We start from the raw sequence: 26,760 nt of genomic DNA, 5'->3' as shown, positions 1-26,760 counted from the left end.
TTCTTCTTCCAAATGAAAATTAGATTTTTGTTTTTAAGATGTACTTTATATTTATATATACATAATGTGAGATATTTTATGTTCTTTTTTAGGTAGTATATTTTCTACATTAATATGATCAGGCTTTCTGTTGAGATAAAATATTACTGCTTTCTTTGCAAAACCTCCAAGAAACTCATGTATGTATAATTTGTTTTGATTCCCAAATCTAGTTAGGGAAAAAAACTACAAAATAATTAGAAAAAAGAAAAAAGAGAAACAAAATGATGAAAGATTTAAGTATCATATCAAACAAAAATTCCTTGTTACCACAAAATGAACAAGAACATTAACATTGCCCTGAAATGGAACCATTCATTTAAAAAAATCCTGATATTAAGAGTAAACAAGCAAATGATAAAAACTATCACAACAGAATGTTACAAACTGATGATCATTGTATAAAAAAAAACACAACTGTTTGACAAATTAATGGAGTCCTCAAATAAGGTTAGATTCTTTGGCTGCTTTTCAGAATCATGAATTAGCTTATACATCTGATCTTGTCCTGCTGCGCTTTCAATACACTTTAAGCTTTCTATCAATAATTGCTTCTTGTATATGTTGTCGGTCAAAATTTGCTTGTATATGTATATCGAATTCATTTGTCATGAGCTTCCTTCTTCGGAAGCAAATCAGCTCGTCTGAATCTAAAATGGAACCTTCTACCTGCACAGCCGACATAAACGCTTGTAAAAGAGATCACAATGTGTCATGTATTTTGTAATGTCGTGACTTCTGTACTGTCGGGAGGGTCTTATTTTTTATTTTTTTTTCGAGTTTTATAAGGCAGAAGAGATTGCACAAAAATCTGGCTATCTGAAATTAAAGTTGTTTCAGATTGAGAGGGAAATTTAATGATAGCACATAAATCTAGAGAAATCCTTCTTTCTCAAACAGCAAATATCTTCATGAGAGTCTAGTCTTCAGACATTTATTGTTAAAGAACTTGGAAGAGAAATTTTACCTCTAGGGTTTCTTGAGAAGAACTTCAGCACCTCATCAATTATAATAACCTGCAAGGAGGAGAAATTTGCTCAACAATAAATTATTAAAATCTGAAAACTCATACTTCATCATTCCAATCAAAAAGAATCTGAATAGTGGTGTAAGATTATAAAATTTTAGTTGAGGAGAAGCATGACACCCTAATACGAAGCAGATGATACTTATTAAGTTCTTTGTTTTCAGCCTTCGAAACAAGACAGCAATGTCCATGAAGCTCAATGTTTATGTAGGTGAAAACAATCTGCATTTACACTACGAAGAAAAGCCCTAAAAAGCACTCACTAAGCAGTCAGATTTTCAGATAAAATCTAGAAAAACTAAATATTTTGAAAGCGGAATAACAGCACAGCATGTGAGTGCGGTGGTGCTGCATGACAAAAGAGTATGAAGTGGCACATCTGCCAACCAATGCAACAGGAGCAACAATTCTATCAATACCAAAATCTTAGCTAAATAGAGTAAGGAAAGATAGAAGCACTAACAGGAAAGGACAGATACAGCACAACCATCCATTCAGCCCATGATAGTGGAGTCACCTGCATAAAATTGAGTCACTACAAGGTCTCTTTTTATCCACATTTTGATGTAAATATTTCGATTTGACTGCTATAAAAAAGACAAGTTCAATAGAAAAGAAAAGACTTACAGAGAAAAGCACAGACAGTGGTTTCACGTACAAAATAAGCACATGAAGAAACATTGTCAGAATGATTGATCCAACAAGCCATAGATTACTCCAGGGAGGAATTACACTAACAACACAAAAAAATCACAGAAGAGTCATTTGACTGTGCCATCTATAAGATAGATTTGCTGAAAGACGGTCAACAAATTATACAATAATTAACTTACAAGAGGGATTGATTTTCACTAAGGTTGTTTAAGGCATTGAACATCTCAACAACAACAAGCACAGTCATTGACACAGTAGAAGGTCCTCTATCATTAAAGATGGTGCATGGGTAAGTCGTCATTCTTGTCGAGCACGAATCAAAATTTACCTATGACAATTATAAAGAAAATTAATGAGTTGGCCAAAACAAAACAGGAAAATGCAAAAGGAGAAGCAAAGCATAAAAACAAACAAGCTTCAATTTAATTAAATAGAATTCCGGAACTAGAAGCTCATTTAAATAAAGAGCAAGATTTTGAAAGAAATATATTCCAGAATTTAAAAGGTTGCAGGAAGCGTAAATGCAAGACTAATAATAAAATGCTCAGTAAAAGCAGTTAGCTAAACTCATGAAGATGTCCACATATAGTTGGTTTATAAATGCTTACAAAGGGATAAAAGACAATGAAATTTGTGTAAACCCCTGATTACCAACAAAACAAATATTATCTACAGCCAGTTGACAATAGAAACTGCCTAAAATGGACAGACTTATATTGAAACTAATGGATGTAAAAATGTGTCAAAATCCAAATGATAGAGCAAGAGTGCCAAATGCCGGTTTGAGTTCAATGCACACTGCAATATTTGAATGCTCATAAATGCAGATTTGAAGAGTCCCTTTAGTATAAAACTATCTTCTTTGAGTTTACCATAATTGGATTCCCATTCCTTATCCATGCAATTCATTAAAACAAAGAAGAAACAGATTGAAAGTGTGAACTATGTATATTTATGTTAGGCATGTCATCTCAGTTATATTATTAAGATTCTAAAGGGAAAATTTTAGAAAATCATATTTATAGGAATATCACCAACTAATCCTTTTAAATTTTTTACTCTAGTCTTACAATCCAATGGTATTTAGTTAAGGAAAAGAAATGGCTCATCGTACCAATTCAGAATATGGTAATTTTGGACCACCATCATAATAAATGAACCACCAAACAAAGCCCGCAATTGTAGCAAGACCGACGTACACTGCACCAGTGAAGCAAAGTTACATTATCCAGATTATCAATAACTAACATAATCAAGAGAAGGAGAAAGGTTACAATAGATATTCAGAGTAAGATATTAACTAGTAAATATTTTATCCACAATCTAATTTTGTCAATTTAGCCCATAGCAATTAAATGAATCACATGAACAAGTTTCCACGCTCAATTGTGATGTGGAATGTCAATGAGATGGGTGTGCTCCAATTTATTGCTGATGTTACATGATTAGCACATCATAACAATAATACTGTGAAAGGTTGGCGTCCCATCCACATCATCATTGACATCTCACATCAGCAGATAAATGGTCAAATACAAAGAAAACGCTACAAACAAAAATAGGATTAATTGAAAACATTGAAACATGAGACCTAGAATTGACACTATAACCCCAAACTACAAAGATGTAAAGAGATCTACACCCAAAAATCTTCCAATGCTTCTTGACTTCTTGACCTTTATTGACCATATTAACTTTTCAAAAAATAAAAATAAAAAAAGGAAAAAAGAAAAAAGAAGAAGAAGAAGAAGAAAGAAAAACATAAGATTATAAATATATAAACAACAGGACGGGAGAAGAGAAGGCACTTCTATCAAAGATGCTTTAGAATAAAGAAGTCTGTTTAGTAATAGCAAATACAAAACATAAGCATCATCACTCTTTATTGGAGATCCCTAAAATTTTGGCAGAAACTATATGCTGAATGTTTGGGGAAAAAATAAGTACCCTGACATGGAACGTATAAAAAGTTAACAGGAAAGTGCAAAGATCACCATGCAGTTTATTGTTCAGAAAATTAATTAAAAAAAAAACAAAGGATAAAGAAAAATGTTGTCAAATTGTATGACTTAAAACTTTTGCTTGAAGTTCTCCTTCATAAATATTAGAATTCTTAATAGAATTTAAAAAATAAATAAATAAACATGGAAAACTAGGGTCACATGAAACATACCGCCAATTACCAAATATCTGAAAAACAGCCATCCGCTTACTACAGCTTCACTTACCTGCATTATATCATGGGTGGGCAAAGAGAAGTAAATTTTCAGAGTAAAATGAACATTGACAAAACTTTAAAAACGTATCATCATCCAAATACAACACAAAGAAAAACATAAATGTAGATTCCAATAATATCAAGGGTGTGAACTGGGTTTCTTTAGATTGTTTGGCACAATAACAAAGGAATCAACCATAAAATCATACCTTGAATTGTTAGGTTGATGTAGGTGAAAAGAATTTTAATTTGAGTAGCAATACTTTGTCGAAATGGCTTCGGCTATTTACCATAGTTGTTCCACATAAGGGTAACCATGTAACCATAAAACTGTAATTCTCAAAGCAATATTGAACCAAATGCTATGTGCCTGCTTTTGGAGCTGGGCAAGACCTAGCATAGAATTTTTATTCTAAAATAAATGAGAAAAATATAAATCTATCACTATTTCAGGTAGCTGTTGAACCAGGGATTCAAGCTTGGTCTACATCTGGGTATCTATCATGAAAGACAAATGACCTTAGTTTTCAGTGTTGCATGCTATGCCAGTTCTCCACGAAATGTGATCACAAGTATATTTAATAAAAAAACAGGCCTACATTATACTACAAAGAATACACATCTCAGAAGTAAAGAAAAAGATAAATATAATACTTTCAAAAATACTGGCTCCACAAAAATTAAGGTCTCAAGATACCAATTTAAGGCAGGGCACTTTTACTGTCCAAGCTTCACCAATGCGCAAACGCACATAGAATTATTTTCCATATTTAAGTTAAAATATGCACTAATCTCCATTGCTACAATTACAATTGAGAAGGAATAAATAAATAAGTTGATCATTCATTTATATTGGTCTTATGTACTCAATTAGCTACAATCAAACATTCATTCTTAGCAACACTCAGCAAATTTGTAGCAACGCTACTTAATTAGCATTGTATACACAGTAAATGTGCTTGAATGGCTGTCATACCTTACGAGGCTTGGCCATCATAACATCAGAATCTTGCTTGTTGAAACCAATTGCTGTGGCAGGCAAACCATCAGTGACTAAATTTACCCAAAGTAGTTGAACCTGCAAAAGGAATCAGTGCAATACAAATTTTCACTAAGAGCTTAAACCAGCAAAATCTTTTAGCAGTGCAAGTCCAGATGCATTTGCAGTGGTAATACATGAAAGAAAGCCTTTAATACAAGCAAATAGATTCAAAATGCTCTTTGAAATAGCATAATATTTAAGACTGTTTAGAGGTAAGGTTTCTAGATTATACTGTTTGGATTTTTTTAGAAGCAAAAGAAGTTCTATAGACATAATACTCTGGGCAGATGAGAAGCACACAAATAATATAGCTTGTTTTTGCAAGGAAAAAAGAAAAGGAAATTAGAAAGTAAGATAAGTATAGTCATTAGTCATACCAAAAACAGCTGGTGTTAACAAACAAAATATGTGGTACAACTAAAAGGCAGCTTACAGGGACAAGAGTTTCAGGCATGCCCAGCACTGCTGCCACAAAGATACAGACAACCTCTCCAATATTTGAGGAGATCATGTATCTGATAAATTGTTTGGTATTATTGTATATAGCCCTTCCCTCAGCAACAGCCTGTTAAGAATCATATTGATAAAGAAGAGTAAGTCAGATAAAACACCAACACTTAACAGGTTACTCATTATTCCACAAAAGGCAAACAAACTTACCGCTACAATTGAAGCAAAATTATCATCAGCCAATACCATATCAGAAGCACTCTGAAAAAGAAACATAATGAGAGAACTTTTGGAATGGATATCAATGAGCTGCTTCAGGCTGACCTCCAAAACACCCGCACGCACACACACACACAGAGATAATATATATATATATATGTGTGTGTGTGTGTGTAAACATCACAGAAAAACCAGCAAAGAATATGGGTTTTCACTGATTTTACATTTAAGTACAAATCTCGTAGAGAAATGAAACTTCTATCATTTAATTGTGATTTAGAAGTTACTATGAGGGTGTGAACAGGGCTTATTTTCAGGGACAAGTTTCATGGGAGCATGTGAGCAGGCTTTTTCTCTCTCTCTCTCTCTCTCTCTCTCTTCTGCTGTCAACTTGCAAACTAATTCTAATAAGAACACAGTAAGCCACATCTTTTACACAAAGTAGTGTAATTTCCAAGATAGATGCTATGAAAATGGTGAGAATACCTTTGCGACTGCAGTCCCTGAACCCATTGCAATTCCTATATCAGCTTTTTTCAAAGCAGGCGCATCATTGACACCATCACCAGTCATTGCAACCTATCCATTAAATATAGTGCTTCAGATAAATCACTTCAAGAAAAATAACTAGATAAGTGTCTAAGAAGGCCCCAACTTTGCAACATAAACTTTTTTATCAAGCATTGAGAAACATATTATTTCTCAAGTGCTTAAGCATGTGGATATAAAGTACACAAGCATAAGAATAGCATAAGGGCTTATGAGTTTCAAATTCAAATTAGCCTATCCTATGGTTAAAACCTTAATAATAACCAGATGTGCCTATCACCACTGCATCACATAAATTATCATGGTGTTATTTGTTCCACTTATTCTAATACATTAACTTAAGTGCATATAAGCAGTTAACCACATCAAATCACAATATGCAGCTTACCACTTCATTTTGATTTTGCAGTGCTTCAACCAGCATCTTTTTATGAGATGGCTCAACCCTAAATGCCATAAATTCACATTAGTCTTTCACAAGAGTGAACCAAATAAAAAGTAATCTGTTAAAAATAGAAAAGCATGCACATACTATCAAATTATCTAAATCATACTTCAGTGAAATAAGAGATAACTTCAAGATTTCCTTAAAATTTTATATTCCTTCAAAAGCATCACATGTTAATTGTCGATAGAAATTCTGATATGAAGTCAATTGATCAATATATGAAACAAGGATAAAAGCATCTGGGCAGAAATTTTTGTTATCAAGATCGAGTTGACTACTGAAGGCAGCATCTTAGCTAAATATGGAAATTTCTTTCCCATGATCTTTGCGAAGGGATCTTGAGAATCAAGTACCTAAGTTTCAATGGAATATATAGGTGAAGGGTAAGGACAGCAATTCGTCACATATGGTGAGAACCAATTCTATATGAGATATAGATACCTGGTAAACAGTACCATCCGCTGCAATGCTGTTGTTCGTTGCAGAGGTGGAAGTTCTTCAAACTCAGAAGCCGTATAAGAATACCCGGTAAAATCATCTATATGATCAAATGCACCAATTTGACAACAGATAGATTCTGCAGTTGACTAACATAAGAGTGAAATATGAATGATGATATATCCAAAAGAATATGAAATAGAAGATTCATCAAAGAAAGGAGACGATGCCAGCTTACTTTATTATCACCAGTGACCACAATAACACGTATTCCAGCAGACATGCATGATAACATCGCATTTCTAACTTCCTCCCTTGGTGGATCAAGCATGCCAACCTTAATACAGACAATATGGTAAGATTAGTTTCTGTCATCAAGAAAACACCCTAAGAAAATTAATCATAATTAGCACACAGTGACATTTCATTTCCAAAAGATAGAGTAATTCGTGAATGGAGAACAAGAAGCAAAACAGTGTTGCTGTCACAGCAGGAGTGAACAAGAAAATCCCAAATGATAATTCAGAATTAGACCTCAGTGAAAATTTTGACTCAAGGACCAGACAAAGCTAAAGACAAAAGACTCTTAGCCACCATAATAGAATTCAACAAAGTTAAAAATAAGCCAGATGCTGAGTACCGGAGACAAGATTATGAGAGACCAGGTATCACCATGTAAAACACAAAGAAATGCAAACAAGTAAAACAAAACACTAAACCATGAACGAATATCAAAATTGTCATCAATGTAAAGATGCAGGATAAAGACAAGGGGGATAAACTAACATACCAACCCTATGAAAGTGAGATTTGACTCATCTTCATAGGTAAGAGTCTGTTGTCCTGTGGGCATTCGCTTTAATGCCAAAGCCAAACACCTTAGAGTGTCTTTCCCTGCAAAACTGGCCATTCAATAACGTAAGTAGCATTTTGAAAAAAATGCTGACTGAAATAAAAAAAGGAAAAGAAAAGAAAAGGTTACCAACCTTTGGAATCTTGCTTCCAACTCATTACGAATTTCTGCAGTTAGTGGAACAGAGGAGCCATCATCATTGCATAATATATGTGTGCATCTGGAAATAATGCTCTCTGGGGCACCTTTTGAAAACATAATTTCTTGTTGCTTTCTAATACAAAGGACACTCATCATTTTGCGGTCACGAGAAAACTCCAAAAGAGAGATCTAAGGAAGAAAAATTGTCATTTAGAAAGAAAGGGAAGAAATACAAATGATCAAAATAAAACAAGCAAAGAGTGACATAAACACATGAACGGTAAGAGCAGTGTGTGCATACAAATGAAATCATCGGAAGAAACAAGCATGAGTTGAACTACATCGGACAGCTTTAAACAACTGCGTTTTATAGAGATTTCATTATGTTAATAAAGCAATCCTATTCTGGATTGTTTACCAGTGTCATTTAGTAATGCTTTTCTGACCATGATGCTAGGAAAATCCATGATTAGCATGATAAGTTTCTCCTTTTAATGCTTGTTCAGGAGGCTGTAAGTGTACTGTACCACTGCAGATCATGCAGCTAAGAAGTTTCTCATTATTTGGTACCCAAAATTTGACTCTTGTGATTCAAGAAAAAAATTGATCAACACTAACCTATCAAAGAAGGCTGTTTTATCATTCCAAAAAACAAAAAACAGCTTGCTCATTTGTGAGGGTGAGTATCCAAGTCACATATCTTGCAGCTAGTTGACCATTTCCAGTAACATTACAATACAATTTAATCCCTAGATTTTATTACAGAGCATACTTTTGGATGATCCTCGACCATTTTCTCCTTCATCATCATTATTTTTCTCTCAGCACTTAAAGAACCTATGCTAGCAAAGATTTACTCTTAAATCTTTTTTTTTTTCATATGATTATTTTCTTTTATAAAGCTTAAGTTTTTCATGATGATTTCAATGCTATACATTGCATTTGACCACTGATAAGATGTTAACCTGGATTTGCCCCCTGATTATACATACATACCAGGAAAGTAAGAGGAAGCCCTCCCATTGCTAGAATCGTGCATAGTCATTAGTTAGACAATTGAAGGATGATCACATCAAAATGCGACAGATAAAAAATATCTGGTGTACATGAAATAATTATCAGAGTATAGATCGCAAAACAAACCTTTTTAAACTGGTGCTCCCAGTAACGGTTACAGTATGATGCACGCTCATGCTTAGTCAACATATTCAGAGCTGAAGGCATAGAATCAAAGCCAGGAAGACCAACCTGATAAATACTACTACAACGATAAGTTGCCATAGGATGTAGATGAGTCAAGTTCTCAAAAAATTAAAAACGCATGCTGGATTAGAAGCACTGTGCAGCTAAATATTAACTGACCTTTTCCACAAGTACGCGCAGGGCAACTTCAGTTGACTCACCAATTTTTTCATAGTTTCTCTTATCAGGATTGTATTGTAGTGTAGACTCATTACAGAGAGATGAACACATTGCTATGTGAAGAAGGCATGGAAACTGGGCAGGAAATTCAAGCTGCAAAATAAAGAAAATAATCAGCAACTCCAACCATGCTATAAGATGGAACTCTTTGAGATGCTATGGAAATTATTACAAGCATTACACAGAAAAAATGAACTAATATGATCATTAGTGATGACAGACCCCACTCCAGTAGCTTTTCTTGAGGAGCTATACAACCAAAAGGGAATAAACCCCTCAAATCATAAGAATAGTTATTACTGACTTAACACATGAGAGTTATAACTCACTAAGAAAAAACCTGCAATATCATTGACGGATTCTAATTCTTCATTGAATTCCTCCTCTTTATTCACTCTATTCTAAACCTGAAATATTCATATCAAAAACAGCAAGAGACTGCCGCATATAATTCAAATTGGAAAGCAGAACAACAGAAGTCAGGCCTTTTTGTGTTTCACTATTGCTATTAAAATCCATAATTTCGTTTCAACCCAGAAGATAAGGCTTAAGGCTAATTCAGAAATTCAATGGAATTAAATTAATACAATTCCAAGCAAGATGCCTTATTAACAAGAGTATCATGCTCCTTAAATTGACTAGGCATTCAACTAAAAACAAGGCGAGGCAAACTACAACAAGATCAACTGAGGCAGCGTGGAAAAGGCCTAAAAAACATTCTTTTGAAATGATTTGACTGTTTCTATATTACGTGAAAAGTAATTATAGAAGTATCATATAGCAACCATAAAAGGACAATTCTTCACCTGCATTCCTGTCATATCAAAAATAAGACCCTCTGGAGCAAATGTTGTCCCTGTAACAGTAAAGTCAGTAGTGATAGGGCCGCGGTGAACGGATCGAACCACACAGATCTGCAGAGGGAATAGTGCAATACAATCATGGACAAGTTGTGATGCAGACTACAGTCCCCAAGGCAAATAATTTCATTCTATATTTTAAGAAACCAAGAGGTAATTATGTATGGAAACTGAAAACAAACAAGAATCAGCAATTATCTTCAGGATCTCTAATCTAATTTTCATAAAAATGGTTGGTCATACAAAAAAATTCCACACCAATAAAATAAGCATATTGATGTTGAAAACCAAGACTATACAGTAATAACAAAGAAAATAAATCCCAAGGACTGATGGTAGAATTTCTTAAGATATCTACCGACAGGCCAATGCATCACACAAAACAGATTAAGATGCAAAGTTTTAAGTAACTCACCTTTGATACTGACATCATATTAGTTGTCAGAGTACCAGTTTTATCACTACAAATAACTGTGGTGCAGCCCAAGGTTTCCACCGAAGGTAATGACCTAACAATAGCATTCAGCCGTGCCATTCTTTTGGTTCCCAAAGCCAAGCACCTATTTGCACAACAAAATCGTGACTTCAAAACAACCCAGAAAGTCTATAAAGCTTAAAAATCATGATTAGACATCAGAATCATAATCATCACTATTCTATCACATCAAGAGCTCAGAATGAATCAATTGTACATTTTAGTATTCTTTTAAAACAAAATCAGCTGGTTGTTCCAAGAAGTAAAAAGAAATTGAGGTATGCTTCACGACAAACATATGTATCTCATGAGAGAAGTAAAAAAATCCTGTTTCAAGACAAAAGACAAGTTGATGACACTATAAGTCGAGTTTGGTTGAGTTAAGCGTTATTCCACAACCTCCAGCCAACCACCCCAAGTTGGATGAAGATTATCCCACCAACCATTTGATACAAGTTTTAATTATTTAAATAAATATATTCAGTAATTTAATATATATCTATAGCATAAAAATGTCAGTAATTAGAAAAATAAACTTAAACCTTGAAATAGTTAATTTTGATTAGTAGTAATTAAGTTGAAATTTGCACATAAAGTTCTCCCTCCAATTTCAATGACAATTTTCAAAAAAAAATTCTCTTAACCCCAAACCCTTTATCCCCAGTAATCTCAGCCAAAGATACACTGTAGGTTTATCATACTGCAAATAATGCAAAACTCATTTGTAGCAAGTAAATATTCACTAAAATAAGCTAGAAGCAATAATAACTTACGTTGTAACAACAGCAGGAAGCCCTTCAGGAATGGCAGCAACGGCAAGAGCAACAGCAATCTAAATGGAAGATACATTATGGTATATTAGCTAAAGAAAGAATATGATTGCACTCATAAACTCAACCTAATTTTAAGAAAATTAAATCATAACTAGTAATAAACATAGGAAAATATCAGCAAAATTAATATAAAACATTTAGCTAATCAAAAAGTGCAAAAATTTCCAGTTAATCTATATACATATACCTTAAAATAATGGATAGCCCCTCTTAGGAAACCACCATGTGCGGGATCATGAAAATGGCCAATATTTACAACCCACACTAGGACACAGATCCCTGCAATGACCTAAGCAATATAGCACACATAAGTGCAATATTCATCACCATAAACAACTATTTAGGAGTATGCACAAGAATTATAACACACACAAAGACAAGTTTATAGGAAGAAATTTCAGCTGACCTTCGCTAAAAATGTCCCGAATTCATCAAGTTTCTTTTTCAAGGGTGTTGCTTCCTGCAAATATAACAATATCCATCTCAAGATGTTTATGAACATCAACAGCTTTTTGTGTGTGTGTGTGTGTGTTGGTATATTTCAGGGCTATCAAAGGACAAGAGATTCTCAAAAACTAAGAAGGAAAAAAAAGCAAAAGAGTAAATCATGCAGAATTGAAGAGTAAGTGATTCAACTCTGATAATCAAAGGTAAATCATTCAAAGCAAATAAATAATAGACAAAACTTACATCTTCTGTTCTTAGCATCGCTTCACGTATGTTGCCCATTGCAGTGTTAGATCCAACTCCAACAACAACAGCCCTTGCTCTACCAGACACCACAACAGTACCCTGGAAGTTATAAGTGATTTTTTACCATCATATTATCCTAAAGCCAGTCAGCGAGATGATCAAATTTTAGTTTCACAACAATATCCTTGTTGCTTAATCCATGGCATAGCCTGAGAATAGTTAGTGTGCCACAATAATTCATATCATGTTAACTAATTGTCTACTTCTAGAAAAAGAAAGCCGTGTTGGAGAATAATGCAGAAGCTAATCCCCTTATTATACAAAAATAGGGCAACATAAAGGGCATATGCTATTAGACGGCTAGTAAAAATAGAGGGAAACATTATTTGATTTAAGAATTCACTTACACATCGTAGTTACAGCTTGAATATATTTAGAAGGAACTTAGAACACTTTATTACAATTCTGACGAAAACCTATAGTGCACATTATTAAGTTAATATAATCAAAGATCAGATCTACCTTTCTTTCTCCATTTAAAACATTTAACAAGTTACACTTTTTCATCGTCTAAAAGATACAAGTTGATCTCTCATACCAGTTGTACAGTATCCTGTTTCCTAACTAAAAGAATAAAAAAGGCAGAGGGGCTTCTGGAATATTGCATTAAACAATAAAGATAAGGCAAATAATCGCAATAAAGAAATTGAGCTAAAAAAAAGTCTGATGCTCTAACTTACTGAGAAGAGAACATTTGTTTTATCTTGATATACGGCATTAGTTGCTGCAGTTGATTCAAGATCCTTTGCTACAGAGCAGCTCTCACCTAATTGAAAAAAGCTATGGAAGTAAAAAAAGTAAAAACTAAATAGACAGAATATATAAATGTAATCAAAATGAAATGATATAGGGCGTTCTAGTATATGAAATCATATGTTCATCTTAAGCTGAGAGAACCATGAATTTGGGCTAGGAATCTCAATAACCTTGCTGGTAATCATTTCAAACAGGCTAAAACCATAAATACGTAAATCATTATGGAAATATCAACTATCATCAACATAATCTTAGACAAAAACATGTGTGCATGAAAGATGACCAGTCATCCAAAGATGGGCCACCACATGCTTTGATGCTGATCTATTATTGATTTGTCCCATTGAAAGATTTCACTATCTTAAAATAAGCACATCATGCTAAAAAAAAATTTGTGTGTAAGTACATGTGCATCTAGTTACAACCTACGACTAGAGAAACCACAGCAAAAGACCCATTCTTGTTGGAAAATTTATATTTTTGGAAGATTTAATTAGAGAAATTTCAGGCTATTCCTGATTTTGTGATCATAGTTTTGCTTGTGGTATTTTATCCCTATATATATAGGGTGTATTGTCAAAGGGAAAATATGCAGAAATTTTTTCTTATTAAAAATTTTATGGTACCAAAGCCAACCCTACTTTCCAAAACAGTGTCCACTGTTTGTGTCCGTCCACCGTTCATTCAACGAGTGCATACCAATTTGCTGCAGTCTTTGAACTATACGTGTCTGCAATTAAAATCATGAGTTCTATGAAGGAAACACCTGCAAATGAGATGTCTTCATCAACCATCGATGGTGTCGCAATCATTTGGGGAAGGTTCTTTGTCATCGTTGCAAATTACTAGCCACAAACTAGATGGTAAAAATTTTCTGCAATGCCTCGCACAGTTCTCTTGGTGATTCGTGGACGAGAAAAGATTGGTTATCTCAATGGAGAGGTGCAGTGGCCAGAAGTCAATGATTCATCATATGCAAATTGGGAGCTCACCAACTCAATCATCATGGCGTGGCCAAGGTAGTCAAATCGAGATTCGAATCGTGAATCGAAATTCTAAATTTGTGAATCGAGAATCGTGAATTGAATCGTAAGATTCAGTTCAACATTTCAAAATCATATATATATATATATAACAAGATTATATAAAAAGATAAAAAAATAAAATAAAAACTCTAAGTCATGCATTAAACATAAACTAGTTTGGAAGGCATTTTCTTAGTTTGAGATCGTGTTTTAAGCTTAGAAGACATTTTCAAGTATTAAGCAAATCTATATATATTTAAAAAAAACATTAGTTATTTCAAAAATAGTTCAGATTTAAAAATTAATAGAATAATCACAAAAAAATTAAATTATGTTAAAAATTAGTTTTTAAATTAAAAAGATTTCTTTCCATAACAAGGTTTTGAAGATAACATATCAATTTGATATTAAAAATGTTTAAAAAAAATCATTATCTTTTAATTAATCTTTGAATTTGTTTTTGGATAACTAATTTAAAGATTAATTTAAATAATCACTAATTTTAAAAACTTTTATAATAGTTGATCGCATACATTATAATAAAGAATTTAAAAGAAAAAGAAAAGAACGTTAAGAAAGATGAAGAGATGGTGTAAAATACCTTTGTTGAGGATGTTGGAATAAAACAACAAAATTTCTCCTTCCTCCTTTGTTTCTTACTTTTTTTATTCTTCCTTTTGCTTTGATTTTCTTTTTAAAAATTTTGGTATTTGTATCGCCGGGCTCTTCCTTTCCTACAAGGACTGGTTTTCTTTTTCTTTTTCTTTTTTTAAATTCAAAACTTGTATTAACTAGGAATCGTTGATCTTCTCAATTTATATCGATTCGACCGATTCGAGATCGATTCAAACGATTCATTCACGATTCTAGATCAATTTCGATTCTTTTATAAGATTCGAACTGTTACGGATGAAAAACGATATGAATCGTACGATTCTAACTACACTAGGCGTGGCTAATCAATTCAATGGAAATGCAAATAAGTCGCACGTACCTGTTTATACACACTGCAAAAGCAATTTAGGATTCTGTCAATAGAAATTATTTTGATTTAGAGAATGCATCTCAAGTTTTTGAGATCAAGAATAAACTAAAGGAGTTAAGTCAAGAAGCTATGGAGGTAATAGAGTACTACAATGAATTGCAGATTCTTTGGCAAGAATTGGATCTACACTACGAAGCCGACTGGGGAGAACTCGACGAAAGTGTGAAATTTAGAAGACACTTGAAGAAAGAACGCTTACACAAGTTCCTAACAGGTCTGAACCGAGACCATGATGAAGTGAAAGGTAGGATCCTTGGTCGCAGACCTTTACCACCTATTGATGAAGCTTTTGCAGAAGTCCGTAGAAAAGCTAGCAAAAAACAAGTCATGCTTGGTGAAAAGAAAAATGTTACTCCTATAACCGTGAGTGGTGATTGACCCATTGAGACTTCATCCCTTGCTGTTAGAAGTGCTCCATATCAATCTAATGAAGATCAAAGAAAGGGAGGACGACCATGGTGTAATCACTGCAATAGAAATGGTCACACCCGTGATACTTGTTGGGATATTCATGGTAAACCAACTAATTGGAAGCCAAAGAGAACCAGAGAAACAAACTGAGCAAAGGTTTTCAAAGCTTCTGTAGAAAGGAAGATAGAGGAGAATTGAGAGAATGATGGAGTATTTCTAAATAAGTCCTTGATCGAGCAACTCCAAAATCCCTTAAACCAACCAAAGGGGAGTAATTCAAATGTTGTAGGAAGCAATTCTGGTGGAGCAATTAGTAACTTCACTCAGAAAGGTATTGTTTTTCATTCGATTCCTTGGATGTTCAACTCAGGAGAATCAGATCATATGACAGGTAATCGATCCATCTTCCTTTCCTACACTCCATGTCATGGAAATTTCAAAGTTAAGATGGTTGATGGTAGCTATTATTTTGTTGCTAGAAAGGGGTCAATTAGTCTTTCAAATTCTATCACAATTCATTCTGTTTTGCACGTTCCAAACCTAACTTGCAATCTGATTTCTATAAGCAAGTTGACCCATGAATTGAATTGCACTGCTTATTTTTCTCCAACATGTTGTAAAATTCAGGAACTGGGATCGAGGAAGATGATTGGCAATGCTAGGGAGGTAGGCGAACTCTATTATTTTGAAGATGATGAATGGGGTTCATTTCATTCATGGTCACAAATTTTTGCACTTTGTAACACTGTGGTCACAACTTTTTTTATAACACAAAAGCCATTTAACTTTGCTCCGATTGCACATGTGGCCATAATGGCCTGTTTTAAGGTTGTTTCCGGCGAATTTGCTAATGTGACGCTGACATGGCGTTGATGTGGCACCGGAAACAGTCTTAAAACATGCCACTGTGGCCACAAGTGCAACCGGAGCAAATTTTAATGGCTTTTGTGTTATAAAAAAAAGTTTTGTAGCCACAGCGTCATAAAGTGCAAACATTTGTGGCCATGAGTGAAATCAACCCATATGAATGCATGAATAAACAAGCTTCTACAGCTGGAAGTAAAGCTTTTTTCTGTCTCTAAATCTGCTGTAATAATGATGTGGCATCTCAGGTTTGGACATCCAAGTTTCCATTACCTTAAACGTTTGTTACCACATCTTTTCATGAATAAAGATCCAAATTCATATGTCTGTGAAGCGTGTCAATTTGCCAAACACACACGTTCTAACTTCCCAAACCTACTATGTACAAATTCTAAACCCTTTTCTCTAATTCATAGTGACATACGGGGACCTTCTTGTGTCAAAAATATTTCAGGAGTGCGATGGTTTATTACGTTTATTGACGATCACACTAGAGTCTGTTGGGTTTATCTCCTTAAAAGACAAATCTGATGCTGGAAAAACCTTCAAAATTTTCCACTTGATGATAGAAAATCAATTCAATACCTCTACAAAAGTCTTCCGAACTGATAGTGGCAAGGAATATTTCAACTTAGTTCTTGGCGATTACCTTGAGACCAATGGTATAAACCATCAAAGTTCATGTCCCAACATACCACAACAAAATGGTGTTGCTGAACGGAGAAATCGCCATCTTCTTGAAGTTGCTAGAGCCCTAAGGTTTGCTATGAATGTTCCTAAATATATGTGTGGTGAAGTTGTACTAACAGCTGCTTACCTCATAAACCGCATGCCCTCAAAAATCCTCAACTATGTCACTCCAATGTCAGTCTTTCTACAGATATACCCAACCTTTCGATCCACGTCATCTATTCCTCTAAAGGTCTTCGGTTGTACTTCTTTTGTCCATGTTCAACCACAATATCGGTTGTACTTCTTTTGTCCATGTTCAACCACAATATCGTGTTAAGCATGATCCAAAATCAATCAAATGTGTCTTCATAGGATATTCACCAACTCAACATGGATATAAGTGTTACTCCCCTACTTTTCGGCATATTTTTGTGTCCATGGATGTTTCTTTCATTGAGTCACAACCTAATTTCCAGCCTACTTATTTTCAGGAGGAGATATCAATGGAAAATAAATTGTCTTGGGATGAACCTTCTTTTGATTCATATCAACCTTCCATGTTTACTTCACCTATTATTGACACAGATCTGCAGTCATTGCCACAAGAGCAGAAATCAGATTTGGAGCCATAGGGAGCTAATTGTAAGACACCTAAGTTACTTGTTTACTCACGCAAGGAACTGAATCAGAAAAATAGTGAAGCCAGCACTCTGCATGACCATGAATTAGACCTGAATCTCAGTACTGAACACGAGTCTGAAGCTAAAATGGATGAAGGACAACTTCTTAATAATTCAATTCAACCAACTGATGATGGTCTAGATCTTCCTATTGCCTTGAGAAAAGGAATAAGATCATGTACTCAACATCCAATAGCTAGATTTGTATCTTACGACAAACTGTCTCCAACTTTCCAGGTTTTTTCTACTCGATTAACCAAGACGGAGGTTCCAAATAACATTGAAGAAGCTTTAGTTGATTCGAAATAGAAAATGGCAGTTCAAGAAGAAATGAATGCTTTGGAAAGAAATGGAACTTGGGAGATGGTTGAATTACCAAAAAGAAAGAAAACAGTAGGTTGCAAGTGGGTCTTCACCATAAAGTTCAATGCTGATGGAAGTATAAGCAGGTACAAAGCTAGACTTGTTGCAAAAGGTTTTACCCAAACCTATGGAGTGGATTATCAAGAGACATTCGCTCCGGTGGCGAAGCTGAATACTGTCAAAGTCAATTGGCCACTACAACAATGAGATGTTAAAAATGCATTTTTGAATGGTGACTTGCATGAAGAAGTCTATATGGATTTACCACCTGGTTTTGGAAATGGAAAGAATCTGGTTTGTAGATTAAAGAAGTCTCTCTATGGATTGAAGCAGTCTCCCAGAGAGTGGCTTGATAAATTCAGATGTGTTGTCAAGAGGAAAGGATTCACACAAGCTCAATCGGACCATACTCTATTCTACAAACACTCTAAAGATGGCAAGATAGCCATTCTTATAGTGTATGTAGATGATATTATTGCTACCGGGGATGATCTAGTGGAACTAGAAGCTTTAAAGAAGTATCTTGCACCTGAATTTGACCTAAAGGGTCTTGGTGCTTTACGGTATTTCCTTGGAATGGAAATGGCTAGAAGTAAGGCTAAAGTTTCCATCTCACATAGGAAATATATCCTTGATTTACTCACAAATACAAGGATGTTAGGTTGTAAACCTAGTGAGACACCCATGGAACCAAACATGAAGCTAAGTGTTGAAGAAGGAAAAGAGGTTGACCGAGAACAGTACCAAAGGCTGGTGGGAAAGCTAATTTATTTTTCACATACACGACCCAACATTGAATTTGTCGTGACTACGATTAGTCAATTTATGCACTCACCAAAGGAGAAACATCTTGAAGCAATTTATAGGGTCTTGAGATATTTAAAAGGAACACTAGGCAAAAGACTGTTTTTCAAGAAGAATGATTCAAGGATGGTGGAACTTTATACGGATGCAAATTGGGCAAGTTCTTCAGAAGGTTTACTTCAGGTTATTGTTCGTATGTATAGGGTAATCTAGTGACTTGAAGAAGCACGAAGCAATCGGTTATTGCTTGGAGTAGTGCTAAGGCTGAGTTCCGTGCTTTAGCTAAGGGAATATGTGAAGGTATATGGTCGGAAAGGATACTTATAGAGCTAAAGATGATCAATCACTATCCTATGAAATTGTACTGTGATAGCAAAGCTGCTATAAATATCGCTCAAAACCCCATCCACCATGACAAAACAAAACATGTGGAGATAGATCACCACTTTCATCAAGGAGAAAATTGACAAGGGAAGAGTTTGTATGACATATGTGCCCACTATAGAATAAACAGCTGATGTCCTTACCAAGGATCAACATAAGCCTTCATTTAATGGTCTAATTGGCTGGCATGATAAACATATATGCTCCAGCTTGAGGGGGAGTGTTAGAAGATTTCTATTTTTGGAAGATTTAATTAGAGAGATTTCAGGCTATTCCTAATTTTGTGATCATATTTTTGGAAAGATGATTATTTTCTTTCTTACTTGTAGATTATTCTTTCCTTTACTTGTAGAGTTGCTTGTTGTATTTTATCCCTATATATAAGGTGTGTTGTCAAAGGGAAAATATGCAGAAATTTTTTCTTCTTAAAACTTTTAATCCTGATCTTAATTTTTGACATCCACATTGAATGAAGGACGCAAGCTGCTTGACAATGCCTATCTAAAAGATAAATACTAAGAAATTTGAAAGCTTTATGAAGGTTATCAACAAAGTGTCAAACTGCATTTCAAATGATAGCATCACATAACAAAAACAGAAATCCTGCACATTTCGCAAGGTATAGATCTCATGAGATGGTTAATTGATAAAGACAAGCATAAAACAGCACTTGAATTCCCCTAATAATAAGCATGGGTATGCAGCTTTAAAAAACAAAATTTAGCTCCACAGGATGCAAATACAAAAGAATAAGGGCACACTGAACAAATGAGTGAATGATGTTTGCCAAATGTTGTAAGAGTTTCAGATCCTTAAGAATGACAATTTCTGAACCAGTATCTGATAAAAAAAGTAGATAAGATATTCAAATCAAATTAATGAGAAAGGTACCAGTAAGAATCGCCTGATCAACACGCAGCTGGTTACTCAGAATTTCAATCATTCTCATGTCAGCAGGAACTTTGCAACCAACTATTTTATAACAGGGAATAAAGGGTCAAATCCGAACTTGATATAATAGAACACTTACCAAAAACCATATCATACCTCCAACTTCAACAACATCACCAGGAACTAACTCTGTGGCAGGGAGTATCGAGAAACAACCTACAATCATTCATTCAGGAAATTAGAAGTTGTACACATACGGAAGCAGTTAGTATGACCAAAATCATCAATAGAGTAAGGAATAATCAAATAGTGTTGTAACAGGCTATTGACAATGATCGCATATTCTTCCATCTATAGGTATTACCAAGGCCAAGAATCAACATGACAGAAACAAAAGAAGGCAAACAAGATAACCATCTTCCAGAAAAGAAATGAAATATTACATCCAAACTGTAGTGTAACTTCAGATTTTGATTTAAATTTTGTTCAGAAGTGACGTCTACAGAATCTCCAGGTGGCATGGCATATTTATGACATGCATGCACTATTGAATGAAAGGTTATTGAATTTCATACAAGTCACTGCAATCACATCTCCTTATAATAATAGCAATTCCTTGAGAGAGAAAAATTAAGGAAAAATGTGATAACCACTTTTAATCCTAATCTAACTCCATCATTTTGTATAGTCATCAACAACAAGAAAAACAAGCCATTAGTCTGAACTATTTGGCAGCTACATGAATCCTTCCCTTCCGCTTTGATTAGTCAAGGGCTAAAAGACTAGATAAACCAAACTCTGTCATATCATTATATAAAAGTTTCTACTAAACACTTTTTAGGTCCATCTTTTCCTCTTAACAACCTTCCACTTAGAGAGCTTTTGCCTTTTTTATGGAGGCGTCAATGAGTCATCTAAGAATGCGCATACCATCTTAATCATTCTCTCTCAACTTGTCTGTGAGAGGTACCACTCCCATTTTATGTTGAATAAATTCATTACTTAATCAATCCTTCCTAGTAAATAATACCTCACATCCATCTCAACTTTCTCATCTCAGTCATGCCCATCATTTGAGTATGTTGTATCTTAACCACCTAACATTCTAACCCACACAACATAGTTAGAATAACAACCGTTCTATAAAGCCCATCCATTTTACCCAACCTGTCTTGATTCTATTTGTGGCATATTGTATAACTTCCTCGCCCTCTTGGATTATAAAGCCTGTATACTGAAAACTACTACTTCTACCAATCTCAGTCTATTCTAACTCCTTCATCATTTCTATTTACCTTATTACCAAAATTACATTTCAAATATTCCATTTTTACCCTACTTAACTTAAAACTTTTAGCCTTTAAGATGTTCCTCTACATCTCCAACTTCAAGTTGCCGCTTTCTTTACTTTTATAAACTAAGACCGCATCATCGACAAAAAGCATACACCAAGGGATCTAATCTTTATATGCATAATCAGTTCATCCATTACTAAAGCAAACATGTAAGGGCTTAATGTAAACATTGATGTAGACCTATAGTAATGGAAAACTCTTAAAACTCTCCCTCTACCTTTCTAATACTACTAACAAAGCTATTATACATATCTTTTTTACAAGGCTTATATACCTAGTAGTAACCTTTTTCCTTTCTGGAACCCACCAAAGAACTTCTCTAGGTATCCTATCATATATCTTTCCTAGATCAATTAAGATCCTACGCAAATCATTATACATAACCTTATCCTCCTCCATCAATTGTCTTAAAATACAAGTTGCTTCTATAGTTGGCATTCTAAGCATAAAACCTAATTGATTTAAAGAAACACTAGCTCCGCATCTCAACTTTTTCTCGAACACCATGAACATCAATCATTGTATAGTCAAAGAAGTAAATTAGATAGCACTTCTCCCACAAGATAGTAGAGATTTATTGATGAAAAAAAGTTGCTTATGCTTAACTGCTTTTAATATCTAGTGAAGAAAAGATATATGTTTTACAACTGGTAACTGTCACGGCCTTCCCGATCGCCCCAACGATCACCGTGCGGCGCGGTAGAACCCTTATAGTAACCATATAGGAATAACTTAAGAACTCAAGAGAAACACATGGAAGCCGAAAGTTTGGGTTTAATGAGGAAAAAAAAGGCAGTCCTTTTTTTTTCTTTAAGGGATTCAGTGGCACAAAGAAATGGCATTTTAAGATAGAAAATAACTGGCTTTAGTTGAGCTCAAAATAATATGTCATAATAGGATGCAGTACATTAAGTAGGACTCAACAATAATTTGCAGTACAGTGATCAGGTGTCCTGCTCATATAAATAATCACGCCAACATCAGATTAAATTGATAAGGGCGAACTATGGAACCCATCTCACCGTTTCGCAGCACAGTTGCAACATCAGCCTGGTATGCTCTTAATTCCTGCACAGTAATGTCATAAAGAACATGATAGTTCATCATATTTTACAAAAATCTCAAGAGGCTACCAATGCAAAATGATATCAATTGATATCTAAATAATCAACATGAGATCATTGTTACCAAAATAGCACCGCAGATCTATGGACAATAAACGTTTCCATATAAAGCACTCACGTAGATTTAGATGTTAGGAAGAATATGCCAATGGTTCATGAGATTAAGCTACTAAGCAAGATAACCAGAAGTATGAAAAAAATGTAGACACGACCATGGACAAGTTATTCGGCTACTTAAATACATTTATAGATGAAAAGGCAATCATAAAGGATGGCATTAAGTCAGTCCAAACAAATGTGTGAAGCTTAACCTCATCAACTATATAAAAGAAAGGCTCATCCATTAGGTGTCTTAAGGAACAGCATACAATCCTCAAATATGACATAGCAGCTACCATTTGTAATATCCTTTCTGACAACAAATGATGTGAAATCATCATATCATGCCCTATGACAAAGTCAGATGCCATCATAACCATTCACTCATATGATGTTAAAGTTTATTCCGAGATTCTGAATCGAATACCTAAAGGAATCAAAATGAGATGAGGGATCCAAAAATGACGCTAGTGAAAGATCAATAGACACCTTGGCCAAGTAATAGAACAAGCAAAATTATACAATAATGCGGCACCTGAGATCCAAACTAAAAAATTCCTGAACTCCATATATGAACAATATTGTAAGCAATGAACAGATTTCATGATCACAAAATCCACAACCTGAAATAGAACGAAGCATGAAAGCATGAATTGTGTGCTCAATACCAATTTAGTTCATTGGTCTAATAAGCTCAAACATTCTATTGTTCCCATCAAGAAAATGTTCAAAGGGAAGGGGAAATCCTTAGTGGATTGGCCCATCATATCTTCCAAGCTGCAAGTTTATACTTGGTTTTAAGAAATGAAGAACTTAAGTGCAATCAATCAGATTCATAGAGGCCTAGATTGACTCAACTAAAGGAGCATATGAGAAAAGCAATCCATGACATTGATCAGATCTTTGTCCAAAAAGCTGCAGTGAACTTTAATGAAGATAATAAAATTAAACTATACTGTGTCAAATATGGAAACTTGCCTCAAGTGCCTTTTCAGCATTTGTCTCTGTTATCACACCTACAGCTGCATTTGCTGCCAAAATCATAAGGATGACCTGTAACATTTCACAATGAAGACATGAGGAAAGATGGTTCAATAAAGGTAGCCCCACAGACAAATTCTAAAAATTGCAATTTCCAAGGAATTAGCAACTAAAATACAATATCAATGTAACAAATATGAGTTGACACAAAAGATGCAGTAGTTCTTTGTGAAGGGGTAAAAATACAGAGTTACAGTGGTAGTGATATGCCTAGTTCATTATATGGTTAACTAAATCAATCTCTATATTCTTTCATTTAAACTATTAATCTTTCTAAATATCATGATTAGAACCAATAGGAAAAGTATTTAATCAATTCATAATTTACTTTTCTGAATCAAAATAATGCAGCTAAAGTCCTAGTCAAAACATAATTTCAATTCTGAAATTTGAAAACAAAAATCCATCAAAAATATCCTTCTGCAAAATGAAAAGCAACAGTGATTTCTTACAGAAGGTTCCAAAAATGCTGTAAGACCTGTCTCTCCATCAATCAAAGCAAGAAGAAATGAAACAAAGGCAGCTGCAATCAATATCTTAACAAGTAAATCATCGAACTGCTTCAATATTAATTTCCATAAGGGAGTGCCTGCATGTAGCATTAAGTATTAATGTTTCTGAATCTCATCTACAGAAAACTAGTTTATGGAACCAGATGGCATTTATCAAAACATTAGTCAAACAAACAGACAAGGATCATGGTCTGGTGAGAAAATATATTGGTGATTGTCCACAAAAACAAGGCTAGGTCATATTAGGTTGAGGTGTACATGTAGGGATTCATAAGATACCAAAACAAATTTGTGGCTGTCAATTTTGCCCGCAATTGCAAGCCTCTACTAGCAAAAGAATGGCTTTGTAAGCACAAGAATTTTCACACCCATAAACTTAAACTCAGGCATATATTTCCTTGATTTAAATATCTAAACCAGGACACATGCATTATGGAAAAATTTTGGTCCATCATATGCTAGGCAAAATAACTCAATTCAGGGCATTGCCTGGCTACATGAAAAATTTAAAGATCCACAGCAGGGCCTGGACTAGCAATGTATCAGTTCAAGAATCAAAGATTAAAATGTACTTACGATATAAAATTTCAGGTACAGTTATCTTCTAGTAAATAAAATGATATCGTCGTCAAAACTTAATACTAATGAAGGTAAATGCAATAAGCTAGCTACATGGACTCCAACTCATATATCACAAGCAAAATGGCCACTGAAACATATTTCCTTAAAGTGAAAAACTAACTAATTCTAATGAAGTTAATGATTGGCATTGCCATAATGCTCCCTCACAGAAAAATGGAATAAACAGTACATCACAACAAGAAGAGAAACCATTATTTGCAAAAGATACACAGCATAGAATGAAAGGCACTAGCAGTGCATAATTCAATAAATACAAAAAGCAACAGGAAAAAATTAAAAAAAGAACTTGCTACTTACTTCCTTCTTGGGGCAGCACTGTAAACCAACAGAAACCAAAACGAAAAAAAGAAAAAGAACAAGATAAAACGATGTCAGACATGCGATTCAATAAATCAAAAGGGAATTACTAACTGAGATGCGAACCAAAGGCAAAATTTATCATTTTAACCATGATTCTCAAATCAAGATATGAATTTTATACATAAAAACATACCATTACGTCCATATATCTTCGCATTCTCCGCAACCTAGAGACACAAGAGCAAGCATACATACAAATACAAGAAATGAGAACGCAAATTGCTAACTCTGACATTTAGCATCAAGAGAGAAGGTCCTCAGTACCTGAGAATCAGATAGCCCCCTGGTCGGATCCACACCAAATGCCTCCAAAACCTACACAAACAAGCGATTCAGATGTGAAAAAAAACCATACAAATCGATCAAATACAGAACCTACATGCTGAGATCGATATGGAAGTCGAGATTAAGACAGAGAGAAAGAGAAAGGGACTGACCTCGGAGACGGATCTGGCGTAGGCGTCGTCCATGGAGAAGAGGAAGCGAACTGCGGATTGTGTCCAAGGGTTTACAGAAATTCGAAAACAATGCTCGCAAATTCGCAACACGCACTGAAATTTATTGATTAAATAAAGAAATTAATAAATAAATAAAAGTGTATGTGCTTATTTAGTTGAATTAAAAAGTAAACAATTAATTAATTTCTTTTTTTTTTAATGCTTTTAATGTTAACATTATTTTTTTTATTTATAAATCTATTGTAAATCCTAATAGTATTTATTGAGATTTTTTTTTATTATTTATGGGATGAGTTTTAATGGTAATTTAAATGCATTACTTGTTTTGTTCATTATTAAGATTAAATTTTCTTCTCATTTCCTTGTAAAGAATATAAAAATCAACAAAAAAATATATATTTTTTTTTTATTGGACATAGTTAAATGGTTAAATTTAGTTCCCATTCTTGAGTGTGAAAAGAAAAATAAAACAACAAAGTGATATTTACCATTAAACACAGCCTTGACTTGTTATTTATTTCTTTTGTGGTAATAAAATATTTTTGTGATAGAGTGGGATCCTCTAACTATCAAAGGAACATGAATGAATGGCTCTGCACATATGTCATCACTAGAAGCTCTAATTTTTTTTTTATGTTTTTTTTATTCTCATCAATCATGTAAGGATGACTAATCACTCTTTGTGGTTGTCCTCGCTTTTATCATCTTATTTTATTTATTTTATAATTTTTTTTAATCACCATATTTATTTAAGTTGTGATGTTATTCACTTTTGAAAAATTTTAAAAAATAAAAGTATTTTATAAAAGTCATATAACTAAAGATGATTTTACAAGGTCATGTCAGAAAATAT

The 26,760-nt window shown here is 34.1% G+C and overlaps 1 protein-coding gene across 2 annotated transcripts; it reads right to left on the bottom strand.

Moving 5' to 3' along the window:
• Positions 1 to 353: 353 nt before the first annotated feature.
• Positions 354 to 26,012, bottom strand: LOC120277759 (calcium-transporting ATPase 3, endoplasmic reticulum-type). Of its 2 annotated transcripts, none has more exons than XM_039284604.1 (34): positions 25,887 to 26,012; positions 25,714 to 25,764; positions 25,583 to 25,616; positions 25,387 to 25,404; positions 24,388 to 24,524; positions 23,873 to 23,947; positions 22,694 to 22,739; positions 20,473 to 20,532; positions 20,317 to 20,397; positions 13,102 to 13,187; positions 12,359 to 12,460; positions 12,075 to 12,128; positions 11,856 to 11,957; positions 11,609 to 11,667; positions 10,776 to 10,920; positions 10,307 to 10,414; positions 9,441 to 9,593; positions 9,222 to 9,326; positions 8,071 to 8,267; positions 7,875 to 7,986; positions 7,323 to 7,421; positions 7,088 to 7,233; positions 6,587 to 6,644; positions 6,136 to 6,228; positions 5,641 to 5,691; positions 5,414 to 5,545; positions 4,915 to 5,016; positions 3,894 to 3,948; positions 2,835 to 2,920; positions 1,900 to 2,048; positions 1,694 to 1,799; positions 1,530 to 1,583; positions 1,007 to 1,055; positions 354 to 708 (listed from the first exon to the last, which is right to left on the bottom strand). In XM_039284604.1, the coding sequence occupies exons 1-34, from the start codon at positions 25,917 to 25,919 to the stop codon at positions 641 to 643; spliced, it is 3,006 nt and encodes a 1,001-aa protein (XP_039140538.1). In that variant the 5' UTR covers positions 25,920 to 26,012; the 3' UTR covers positions 354 to 640. The 2 variants fall into 2 exon arrangements, with proteins under 2 accessions (XP_039140538.1, XP_039140541.1); XM_039284607.1 differs by having other exon boundaries at positions 24,388 to 24,458.
• Between the last annotated feature and the right edge of the window lie 748 nt (positions 26,013 to 26,760).

This window comes from Dioscorea cayenensis, chromosome 2 (genome assembly GCF_009730915.1).
Source record: "Dioscorea cayenensis subsp. rotundata cultivar TDr96_F1 chromosome 2, TDr96_F1_v2_PseudoChromosome.rev07_lg8_w22 25.fasta, whole genome shotgun sequence".
NCBI classification, from domain to species: Eukaryota; Viridiplantae; Streptophyta; class Magnoliopsida; order Dioscoreales; family Dioscoreaceae; genus Dioscorea; species Dioscorea cayenensis.
This window is presented reverse-complemented; position numbering and strand designations above follow the sequence as displayed.